The sequence below is a fragment of the Pipistrellus kuhlii genome, unplaced genomic scaffold (assembly GCF_014108245.1).
Source record: "Pipistrellus kuhlii isolate mPipKuh1 unplaced genomic scaffold, mPipKuh1.p scaffold_m20_p_5, whole genome shotgun sequence".
In the NCBI taxonomy this organism is placed as follows: domain Eukaryota; kingdom Metazoa; phylum Chordata; class Mammalia; order Chiroptera; family Vespertilionidae; genus Pipistrellus; species Pipistrellus kuhlii.
The window spans coordinates 12,233,310-12,245,650 of NW_023425551.1; the positions used below are offsets into that span (position 1 = coordinate 12,233,310).

At 39.2% G+C, this 12,341-nt stretch overlaps 1 protein-coding gene and 1 long non-coding RNA gene across 3 annotated transcripts; both read left to right on the forward strand.

The window, feature by feature from the left end:
* Window positions 1-444: 444 nt before the first annotated feature.
* Window positions 445-7,943, forward strand: HINT3 (histidine triad nucleotide binding protein 3). 2 transcript variants are annotated; one of them, XM_036414089.2, is made up of 6 exons: window positions 445-755; window positions 2,932-3,049; window positions 3,383-3,452; window positions 5,709-5,835; window positions 6,006-6,055; window positions 7,397-7,943. In XM_036414089.2, the coding sequence occupies exons 1-6, from the start codon at window positions 579-581 to the stop codon at window positions 7,419-7,421; spliced, it is 567 nt and encodes a 188-aa protein (XP_036269982.1). In that variant the 5' UTR covers window positions 445-578; the 3' UTR covers window positions 7,422-7,943. The 2 variants fall into 2 exon arrangements, with proteins under 2 accessions (XP_036269982.1, XP_036269984.1); XM_036414091.2 differs by lacking the exon at window positions 6,006-6,055.
* Window positions 7,944-10,437: 2,494 nt separating this feature from the next.
* Window positions 10,438-11,645, forward strand: LOC123651356. The gene is made up of 2 exons (XR_006740010.1): window positions 10,438-10,606; window positions 11,316-11,645. It is a non-coding gene; the product is annotated as an uncharacterized LOC123651356 (long non-coding RNA).
* The last annotated feature ends 696 nt before the right edge of the window (window positions 11,646-12,341 follow it).

A 12,341-nucleotide genomic window follows, 5' to 3' on the forward strand; every position in this document is an offset into this window, starting at 1 on the left:
GAAGAGCCACACTCAAGGGGTCAAAAGAGTAAGGTGACCAGACCTCCCGATTTTTTACAATTTGACCCTTGACCCCGGGACGCGGGACAAATTGTTAAAAATCGGGACTTGGTGGGACGTCTGGTCCCACCTTATCAAACAGTCGCATCAAACAGTCGCATGTGGCTCGGGAGCCGCAGTTTGCCGACCACTGGTAGGATCCCTAACAGGTCTCCCTGGGCGGGGCCTTAGGACGCGCTGGAGAGTCGACGGGACGCCAGGAGGGCTCCTGCGTCTGGGCGGACGTCGTGCGTCATTACCTAGGAGACGCAGGGGCGGGGCCACCCCGCCGCGGGCTCCGCCCAGTAGAGTCCTGGTCGTACTCGCGCGCCCCCTCGTGGCCGTGGCTTCGAGGCCGGGCGCTGCCAGGGAGGCCCCGCACCGGGCCGCCCTCCCGCCCGCGTCCGACGCAGCTCCGCCCAGCGCCAGGCCCGCGGCGACGCCTGGAGGTGAAGCCGCGCAGGTGCCGGAGGCGGCTCGGTCGGCCGAGCCCCCTGGTCCCGGAGGAGGCGAGGCGCTGGGCCGCGGGGGCAGGCGCCATGGCCGACGACGCGCCCAGTGGCTCCGGCGGAGTGAGCGGCGGTGGGACCGCCGCACAACCTACGGGGTCTCCCTCGGCCACCGCCGAGGGCGCCGCAAAGCCAACGCGCTCCAACAGCCAGTGCGTGTTCTGCCGGATCGTGGAGGGGGAGGACGCCGAGTTCCTGCACTGCGAGGTGGGCGGCCTGGGCCCTCGGAGGCCGGGGTTTCTCCCCGGGCCCCTGGCTGGTAGTGCGGGGGAGGGGTGTGGGGTCCGGGGTGTGTGTGTGTGGGGAGGGGGGGATGTGATGAAGCCCGCACTCGGGCCTGTCTCTGCGGGGACCGAAGTTTTGGGCAGAAAATGGCACTTATGGTCTCTGCTGCGGCAGCCCCCACCCCCGCCGTTGAAACACCGCTTTTAAGTTCTGCACAAGATTCATAGGCTCCCGAGGCGAGGCCGGGACCAGGGCCCACGGGCCACAGTAACTGTGGAGGTGGTGGTTCGGTGGACGGGAGGGAGGTGGGGCCGAGGTCAAAGGTCGGAGGTCAGGCAGGTGTCACGTGGAGGAGCGCTGGGTGCTGCCCAGGTCTTTCCAAACAGGCAGCTGGCACACAGTTCTGTCGGTGCTACCTGCCTTTATTTTTATTTTATTTTTTTGCATTTTATTTTATTATTTGTTAAATTTAATAAGCCTTCACATGTGTCAAACACAAGGCCCGCGGGCCAAATCCGTCCCGTCAGGCCTTGCAATGTGGCCCGAACCGCGCTGTCATCACTGCACTCCGCTGCGTTTCCATCACAATGACAGTTTATGACTGTTGAGTAAACCATTTGGCCTGCGATTTAGGCTGGATTTTAGATTTTGGCCCCTTCTCTGATTGAGTTTGACACCCCTAGTTCATATTATTACAGTTGTTCCTCTCCCCCCCCCCCCCCATAGCTCCCCTCTACCAGGTTCCTACCCCACCCTCTGCCCTTCCCCCCTCCCCCCACTGTCCTCATCCATATGTGTACAATTTTATTTTATTTTTAAAAAAATATATTTTATTGTTTTTTTTTTTACAGAGAGGGATAGAGAGTTAGAAACATCAATGAGAGAGAAACATCGATCAGCTGCCTCTTGCACACCCCCTACTGAGCCAAACCGGTTTAGGCCATAGGTGTACAATTTTAGTCCAGTCTGTTCCCACTCCCCACACCCCTTTCCCCCAAGAATTATCAGTTCGCTCCCTTTCTATGCCCCTGGTTCTGTTATATTCACCAGTTTATTCTGTTCATCAGATTTTTTATTCCCTTGGTTTTTCGAGGCACTTTTTGTTGATAGGTTCGTATTTGTTGTTCATAATTTTTATCTTTGTCTTTTTCTTTTTCTTCCTCTTCTTAAAGAATACCTTTCAGCATTTCATATAATCCTGGTTTGGCCGTGATGAACTCCTTTAGCTTTTTCTTATCTGTGAAGCTCTTTATCTGACCTTCAATTCTGAATGATAGGTTCGACCTGCCTTTAAAGATACAACCTTTTCAAAGTTATAAAGTAGCAGCGAAAATAATGTTATGGTTGGGGTCACCTCAACGTGAGGAACTGTATTAAAGGGTCGCGGCATGAGCCAGGTTGAGAACCACTGCGCCCAGGGGAAGGAAGAGGCAGGGAGACCAGACAGGGAGAAAGAATAAGGTGTCTCCCTGCAAAGTAGTCGTAAAAAAAATAGACTCAGGAGGGACCCAGCTCCACTTTTCTTCCACTCTTTATTGTACTAAATACAAAATTATGTTAGCAAGAGGTAAAGTGAGTTTCTTAACTTTGCAGAATTCAATATTTCTTATTTTTAATCCTCACTTGAGGATATTTTTTGTTGATTTTAGAGAGGGAGGGAGGGAAACATTGATGTGATAGTTGGTACATTAAGTACCATTTTCCTATTAGACTGAGATTTATGATGTTTAAGACATGCCAGAAATTAATAGGTCATTCTTTTTTTTTTTTTTTTTTTTTTTAATCCCCATTCAAGGATATTTTTCCAATGATGTTTAGAGAGAGTGGAAGGGAGGGAGAAGAGAGGGGGAAGGGAGCGGGGTGGGGGGGAGAGAGAGAGAGAGAGAGAGAGAGAGAGAGAGAGAGAGGAGAGAGAGGAGAGAGAGGAGAGAGAGAGAGAGAGAGAGAGAGAGAGAGAGAGAGAGAGAGAGAGAGGCGCAAACACTGATTAGTTGCCTCCTGTCTGGGACTGGGGATTGAACCTGCAAACCAGTATGTGTCCTTGACTGGGAGTCGGACCCATGACCCTTCAGTGACTAACCACTGTCCCACACTCACCAGGACACATTAGTTAATTATTTTAAAAAACTCACTAGCAAATGTTATGTTTTTGCTTTAGGATGAAAACCTAGTTTGCTTTAAAGATATCAAACCAGCAGCATCTCATCATTATCTTGTGGTGCCAAAGCAGCATATTGGAAACTGCACAGAGCTAAAGAAAGAGCAAATAGGACTTGGTAAGATGATGGCAGTATTCTTCATGATTCTGTCATCTTGATCCCTCTATTCCCACTTTGCTGAGAGTTTTTATCAAAAATGGGTGCTGGATTTTGTCCAGAGCTTTTTCTGCATCTATTGATGTGATCGTGTGATTTTTGTCTTACAATCTGTTAATGTGTTGTGTCACATTTATTGATTTACGGATATTGTACCAGTCTTGCACACTTAGAATTAATCCCACCCCCCTGGAATAAGTAAATTTGATTAGGACCCCAAAGTTAAGATTAATAACACTTTAGTGAACTTAATGTCTGCTATAAATGTAATGTAATTTCTTTCCTGTTTTATAGTTGAGAGCATGGTTACTGTTGGAAAAACCATTCTTAAAAAGAATAATTTCACTGACTTCACAAATGTGAGGTATGTATACTTCCAAATGGAAACCAATATTCACAGTTGATTTTTCTGAAATGTTATTTCCTCATAGGAAAGGAAAGCAGAACCGGCTGAGTTTATAATGTAAATGCAGTTTTCCTGAAAGTGAATGTGTAGTTCATTGATAATGTAAATTTAATGGGAAAAAAAAATTACTTCCTCTCATGTCTCAACATCTTCTAATAATCCCCTCTTGTAGTTTGGACAGACAAGTATATTCAATCAGTGGGTAGGTAGAATAGTTATGAGTCGACTTTTCTTTGTTCAATATGTGCATTTCTATAAAATTGTGTATAAATCGAATTTCCTTAGAAAATATTTTATGTGGTTTAAAAATATACTTTTAGCATGAAATTAACTTGAATTCATTTGTCAAAATTTGAGCAAAAGCACAAAATGTTCAATTTGGCATCTGTTTTTGTTTTTAAATATTTCCGACTTTTCCTGTGTGACCAAAGCAGTACCAAGGTGTGTATAGTGAAGGTGGCTCGGACACCTCTGAACTGGAATTCCGAGAGACCTGAATTCTAATGCTCCCCACGATGCTTCCAGTGTACTTGGCTTGTACTGGTTCTGTTGTTTTAGACAAGCCTTTTAATCTTGTTCTGCCTACTTGTAGGCTTAGATGAGACTGTGTGTGTGAAGATGCTCCGAATACCCAAGAATGATAATGACAAAGAACAAATGGTATTTGATGTCCTTTGGCCAAAACTAGTACATTCCCATCCTAGTCATAGGAGTGCTTGCTTGTTATAGAAACAGACAAGATTTAATTCTCCTAAGGTATGTCTCTTCAATGAAGATAAATAAATAAATAAATAAATAAATATAGGACACTCAAGTAGGTTCCATTATTCCAAGACACAGCCAGTAGATGGCAATTAGTTGATGGCAACTAATCAATGTGTGTGTCTGTCTGTTTCTCTTTCTCTCCCCCCTTCGTCCTCCCTCCCTTCCACTCTCTCTAAACATCATTGGAAAAATATCCTTGAATGGGGATTAAAAAAAAAAAAAGAATGACATATTAATGTCTGGCATATCTTAAACATCATAAATCTCAGTGTAATAGGAAAATGGTACTTTCGTTCCAACTATCACATCAATGTTTCTCTTCCTCCCTCCCTCTCTAAAATCAACAAAAAATATCCTCAGGTGAGGATTAAAAATAAGAAATATTGAATTCTGCAAAGTTAAGAAACTCACTTTACCTCTTGCTAACATAATTTTGTATTTAGTACAATAAAGAGTGGATGAAAAAGTAGAGCTGGGTCCCTCTGACTCTATTTTAGTTAGGAGTCTAAATCCTAACTCTGCCACTCCCTAACACTGTGACTTTAGAAAGTTTATTAAACTTTTTGGATCTTAGCTTCCTCATATTTAAAATAAAAAGGCCGAGTCTCTTCTGGCTTTTAGATTTCTTGATTCTACATTAGATAACTTGTATTCCATAGAGAGAAAACCTAGTCTCCTTTTCTAGGTAGTAGTGAAAGCCTTCCAATATGTGTTGCATATCTGATTTACCTTGTCCTATACTGACACAATATAGCACTTCTGTGCCTTCTTCCACTTAGAATAAGGGGACTTGCGAAACTGTAAATTAATTTTTAAAAGGTTAAGTCATATTTAAAAAAAAATTTATTAGTCAAAAGAATTGTTATGTATTTTAAAACAAATGAATATGAATAATTTTCATCTAAATTTTTATTGTTAAACAAGAAACAAGTGATGATAAATTTTTTCTTTAATGATAATATAATTAATTTCACTACTAAAATCCTTGTTCATAAGGAAATGATTTACCACTTTTACTAAAGGAGAACACTTGCCATCTACTGGCTGTGTCTTGGAATAATGGAACCTACTTGAGTGTCCTGTATTTATTTATTTATCTTCATTAAGAGGCATATTTTAGGAGAATTAAAGCTTAATATGATAAAGGCTGAAAGTGATAGGATGGAATGCCATCTCCAAATTCATGAAGGTTATATTAAGGCATGATATGCTGTAAGACCTTCTTGATGAAGAGTTTATGTTACTGTACATTTAAACATGAAAAGAAGAGGAACTTTGTGAATACTCTAAAGTAAATAAAGAAAAACAGTAAAAGAGATGTTTGAGTGAAGATCTACCTTAGGCAACCTGTGTTGGATCTTTTTGATATTTATGCATTTTAACATGAAAAAATAGCTTTAAACTATTGTAGAACTGATTTGTCAATTATCTCTTACCTTTCTGTTTTAGAATGGGTTTTCACGTGCCACCATTCTGCTCCATTTCCCACTTGCACCTTCATGTCATAGCACCAGTCACTGAGTTTGGCTTTATATCAAAATTGATTTATAGACCGAATTCCTATTGGTTCATCACAGTAAGTGTTATTGTTATACTAGCAGCATACAAAAGTATATAAAATATTTGTCCTTTTTTTTAATGTAACTTTTCTTTTTTTGGAGACAGCTTTTATAGGTGTGATAACCTGTTTTATCATACTTCTTGCACATATCCAAAATAATATTTTTAATTGGGGGGATTTTCCAGGTCGTCAGATCTGTAGGAAGAGAAACTAAGGCTGAGTCTCTCCATCTCAGGTAGAGAATGTGATATAGAAGAATCATGGCATTTATAGTTCAGAATCCAGAATCAAATCTGGATTCAAATTCTGGCTTCATTAATTACTTGAGGGACCCTGTGCAAGTTACTTAAGAGTTTTAAGGTCCAAGTTCTTTATTACCTGCATATAGGTAATAGTACCTATTTCTGTAGAATTTATAAAATAATTTACATGTAAAGCACTTAAAAGTACTTTACAAATAATAAATACTCAATAAATGTTACATGCAGCCTCTGTCTTCATTAGCAACATTACTGTAGAAATTGAGATTTTTGTAATTTTTGATATTTAATCTCCTTTAAAAAAGGGCTATAGTAGCATCAACTACCAGATATGAGACTGAAGCTTTGAGCCTAAAAAAAATTGCAAAATTCTGCTTCACTAGGATAAAAGTAGAATAGAATTCAGCTGCTTATAGGCCTGTGGCCTGACAGTCAAGGCTAAAAAAATGACTCGATCGCTCCAAGGCCACTTGACTAGTAGTTTACCAGTCTCTTATTTTATGTATCCATGATGACAAGGTGACCTACAGTTGCTATATCTGAGTAATTATAAAATTTTAAATAATTACCATTAATCAATGCATATTATTATTATAGTCATAGTAAATAAATTTCAAAAGCACCCTATTTCTAGAAACTTCTTATTTCAGACTTATTGTTCCTTTCTTCAACTTGCTTAAATGACTTTATTTAATTAAAATATATTTAAGGAATGTGTGTGTATTTGAAATGAAATAGTGTGATATTCTGCAGGATAGTTGGTGTGGTCTCTAAAGTATCAGTGTAATTCAAAACATGATTTTTTTCCCCTTGTATTTGTATTTCTAATTTTCTACATGAGCCATGCTTCATAATAAAAACGAATTAAAAATACACTTTAAAAAAAAATAGTCATGGGGATATAAAGTACAGTATAGGAAATATAGTCAATAATATTGTAATAACTATGGTATCAGAAAGATACCAGACTTACTGGGGAGAACACTTCCTAATGTATATAAATATCTAATCACTATGTTGTACATTTGGAACTAATATATGTCCACTGTATTTGAAAAATGATTTTTTTTTACAGGAAGGGAATTCTGACCCATGCTAAACCATGGATAAACCATGAGGAAATTATGCTCAGGGAAATAAACCAAATAATATATGATTCCACTTATGTTTAAGTTTTTTGTAAGATATTTTTAAGAAGAGAATACGTATTATCCAGACAGTCTGCTGTGGTTTATTATAATAGGGATGCCAGTAGAATTTTTCACACCAGCTACCATATTTGTAATAAAAAATGTGTTGTGTTTTTAAAATTACAGGCTGACTATTTGCTTGAAAAACTAAGAACATCAGAATGACATCAGTGGAAGATTTTCGTATTCTTGGCTCAACAGAAACTAATATTTTGGCCCCTTTTAAATCAAATTACAATGGTAAGGTTTGTTGGGTTTTATAAGAGACTATTACTGGGTAGCCTTAAGTCTTTTCTGAATGTCTGTTTCCTGAGATCTATAATATAGTTATATGAATACTCTGGCATTGACTTCTTTAATGGTTACTTGTCTAAGGTATAAGATATTATAGATAAAATTTCATTAAAACAAATTCTGTTAATCAAGAAGGGCTCTGTATTTTTTAAAAGTTCAAGTATTTTCATTTCTCATTATTGTCATTTATAATAGTGATTATTATGAAGAACCAACGGGTATAGAAAGTACTTTGTTGGAGTTTTATTATGAAAGAGAAAAGATATTAACCATCTCTTGACAGTTTCATAATTTTGTACATATTTCAAAGTAAAGAGTACTGTATTATATAGTGATCGCTGATCTTGCTAGAAAGAATTCATATATTTGTCACTTTTTACTCAGATTTCAGATGCTGGCTTTTATTTCTTAAAGCCTAGCATTTGTGTAATAAATTAGTCCTAAATTCTATATATCTACACTAATAAAAGAGAAACATGCAAATTGATTATCCCTCCGCTATGCCCACCAGCCAATCAGAGCGAGTATGCAAATTAACCCAACAAAGATGATGGTTAATTTGCATAAACAGGCACAGAACGAAGACTGAAGACAGCGTAGAAGGAAACCAAGTACTGCAGAAAGGAGTGAAGCGAGAAGCAAGTGGGGCAGTGGAGATGGGAGGGAAGCAAGTCTCCCTTCTCTGCTTCATTCCGGCCAAAGAAGCCCTATTCTTCTAGGAATCTTCCTCCAGCAGGCCTCTAGCCCTATCTAATAAAAGGGTAATATGCAAATTGACCAAACAGCATAACAACTGGTCACTATAATGTACACTGACCACCAGGGGGCAGACGTTCAATGCAGGAGCTGCCCCCTGGTGGTCAGTGCGCTCACAGGGGGAGCGCAGCTCAGCCAGAAGCCACTGGGTTCATGGCTGGTGAGCGCAGCGAGGGTGGCAGGAGCCTCTCGCTTCCGCAGCAGTGCTAAGGATGTCCGACTGACGGACATCCCCCGAGGGCTCCCGGACTGCAAGAGGGTGCAGACCCAGCTGAGGAACAACTGCTCCTCCTGCAAGTGCATTAATTCCATGTACTGGGTCTCTAGTATATAATAATTTCTAACAGTGACTTTGCAATAACAATCAATTTGGCTTTGAGAATTCACTGTAATGCAATTTTACCTGTAAGAACATATGTGGGAAATAAACATAAAATAGTTACATTAATTTATTAAAACTGGCAGAAACTGCTGTTTTATGGTTTGTTTGCTGTACCAAAGGAAAATTAGAATTAAAAAGTGATTAGATCTAGTTTTTATCATGAAAACATCCTGGTTTGAAAGTAAATATCGACAGTCTCAGATCAGAAAATGTATGTTAATAACACAATGTTAGTTTTATTGATGTATTATTTTATGAGATATTTCTTTATAAACTGCCTTTTGTTGCTAATTTAGATTAATAATAGCACTATGTGAATGAAAAATAGTAGGTACCGAAAGCTAATCCTACATTGTGCCAGTGTATATTAGTACTATGTACTTGAATAAGTGAACATAAGGATTAAAGTATTGATGTTAGGAATGTAAGGATTAAAGTATTGAAATTGGAAATGACTAAGATGACTAGTTTCTCATTTTTTTGCATGATATTAAATGTAGTTTTAAGTGATGAATACTATGTTTAGTTACAATGCCTGAAATCATTATTGTTTAGTTCACTCATTTATTCATTCAGCAAACATTTACTGAGCCTTTAATGTGTATCAGCTATTGCCAGGATCAAGAAATATAAAAGTGAGAAAGAACTGCCTTTAAAATATATTTTATTGACTTTTCACAGAGAGGAAGAGAGAGGGACAGAGAGTCAGAAACATCGACGACAGAGAATCATCGATCAGCTGCTTCCTGCACACCCCCCACTGGGGATGTGCCCACAACCAAGGTAAATGCCCTTGACCGGAATCGAACCCGGGACCTTTCAGTCCTTGGGCCGATGCTCTATCCACTGAGCCAAAACGGTTTTAGCAAGGACTGCCTTTAATTGCTAATACAAGGGTCAGTCAAAACCAGTGATTACGATTAAATGTGTTAAGTACTATAATGTGTACAGAAGATGCTGTGGAGAGGGAAACACTTTAAAAAAATATATATTTTATTGATTTTTTACAGAAAGGAAGAGAGAGGGATAAAGAGTTAGAAACATCGATGAGAGAGAATCATTGATCAGCTGCTTCCTGCACACCCCCCACTGGGGATGTGCCCACAACCAAGGTAAATGCCCTTGACCGGAATCGAACCAGGGACCTTTCAGTCCACAGACAGGCGCTCTATCCACTGAGCCAAACTGGTTTCAGCTAAAGGGAAACACTTTTGAGAGCAGGTGGCTCAATGTTAGGCAGGAAGACAGTGGAACTTTAGTTTGAGACTCAAATGTACTTTTTCTTGTGTTCTGCTTTCATTATAATTTATTTTGCAATTGACTTGAATGCCCAAATTCCATTTTAATTCACCAGAGCTGGAGAGAGGAATTTAGGAGTAGGGGTTATGGACTCTCAAAATTAGAGTAACAAATTTTTGAGCATTGCTTTGTTAAGTAGTTTGCTAAGCACCTACACAGATTAGCAAGTTTATTTGAATCAGTTCAAATATGACCAGATACAGAAAAGGAATATTCAGCATGTGCTTCATGTTGTACTATGTGAAGTTGCAATATAATTGACAATATTATGATGATAACATGTAGTACTTATAGAATTTTCAATGACTAATGAACTTTTAAAAAACATATGCCTGGCTGGTGTGGCTCAGTGGTTGAGCATCGACCCATGAACCAGGTGGTCATGGTTTAATTCCTGTTCAGGGCACATGCCCGGGTTGTGGGCTCCATCCCTAGTTGGGGACATGGAGGAGGCATCCGATTGATGATTCTCATCATCGATGTTTTCTATTTATCTCTCCCTCTCTCTGAAATCAATAAAAACATATTTAAAAAAATGTAATTAGCCAGTTGATTTAATTCGTATAAGTTTATACTCTCTCACACTTGGAACCTCACACTTTTAGGTCAGTTTTCTTTTACTTGTAAAGATTAATAATGTAATAATTGCAACTAAAATTTACACAGCCTTTTCAGTAGTTTAAGAATTTGATAACTCTCTAGCTATCTATAACATTAGCTCAATAGAAAGCTATTTCAAAACCTAGTTTAAAATGTTTTTAGTATCGAACTTAAAATAATTCTTTAAAAAAGTGTGCTAGTTTTTATGAATTAACTTTTTTCTAGCAATATAAATACAGGATGGGACAAAAGTAGGTTTACAGTTGGTGATATGGAAAATAGTACAATAATGAATAAATAATATAAGAATAAACTGTATTTTATGTACTCACAACTATAAACCTACTTTTGCCCCACCCTGTATAAAAAACATCTCTGATTGAGCTTAAATAAACTTGGTATCTTGCAATCTCAGTCTCATTGTAAACAAAATAACCAAATTAAGTCAAATTAAGGACTGGTCCAAAAAGGAAAGGCACCCTAATTTCGGCAGGCTCTAGGTTAGGCTTCTTTTGAAAAATTTTCTATTTCAGCCAGCAGCTGGACAGTACTAGCTTTCCTCATCAGACTGAATCTTATATTTGCCTGGGACTGTATAGCCCTTGATTATTTGAATTGTGGCTGTGCTTGAGTTTAAGGATGACTGTGAGAGAAAACTGAATCTCCAGCCCATTGTCATTCACATTTTTTTTGTGCTCGGAACCTGTTTCACAGTTAACAAATTAGTGGGCTGAAATTGCAATTGGGGCTTCAGATTTGCTCTGGAGAGTCTTTTGACCAGAGGACAAGATCTACTTTGCTCCGCTTCTGGATATCTTGCTAGTTGGGAATTTAACCTCAAGGAGCCGAGCCATACTTAACTCAACTGCAGCTGCTTAAGTTTGAGTTGGTGCCTCAGAGTCTCAGCGTGTTCAGGTCTGCTTCCAGAGAGCACCTGGTGTTCTCTCTTCTTCCTGAATCATCTCCATTAAGCCTGACGATGCAGGAGACTCTTCTGTTTCATAATTTCTTCCAATAAAATTTTATTCTCCAAACTGTTCAAAAGCTCCCTTGTTTTTTACTCATTGCAAAAATCTTCTACTTTAATAACTAATAGTAAGATACATTTTCTCCCTCTCGTTGGTGCACAAATCCCCATGGTTCTCTGTGATACCCAATCCGTTTTCAGGTGTGAGATGCTCCATCTGATACAGATGCCTGAGAAGTCTTGACATTACACATGACACCTGCTGTTGGAAACTTTGGTCATCTCCTTTCTTCACTTATTGTGTGTGCTAGCCTCAGCACTGTAGTGGTTTGTTATAATCATAACACGACACAACACTTCTCCAATTCCTGGTCCTTACAGCAACGTCTCTGGTTTTTAAGAAAATAATGAACAGCCTGTATTAGAGGCTTCAATGCTTGTGCAACAGTAATTCTCATGGGAGGAGCCAAGTCTCAGAGTTCTGCCCTGGTAGATGAACCAGGGACTGAACTTTGGGTAAGTTACCAGAAGGCAGACAATGAACTTCCTTGCCTCATTCAGTACAAAGAAATAAAATAAAATAAAAATTGGAAGTTTCTAGATTCTAGTTTGAACACCAGCTTCCAATGTCCATACTCTTCTGTGGTTCCTAAACTACTCTAGTAAACTCAAGAAACATTGAACAGGTCTGCCTATGAGCCCCTTAAAGGTAGTTTAATTGATCTTAGAGTAGTTTCACAATAATCCTAATGGCTTGCCTGTGCAGGGTTAAA

Excerpts from the sequence above, each read along its gene's own strand:
- HINT3 (XM_036414089.2), top strand. The coding sequence starts at position 579 with ATGGCCGACGACGCGCCCAGTGGCTCCGGCGGAGTGAGCGGCGGTGGG. Across the intron at positions 3,050-3,382 it reads GAAAGAGCAAATAGGACTTG|TTGAGAGCATGGTTACTGTT; the intron begins GTAAGATGATGG and ends CCTGTTTTATAG. Across the intron at positions 5,836-6,005 it reads ATTCCTATTGGTTCATCACA|GTCGTCAGATCTGTAGGAAG; the intron begins GTAAGTGTTATT and ends GGGATTTTCCAG.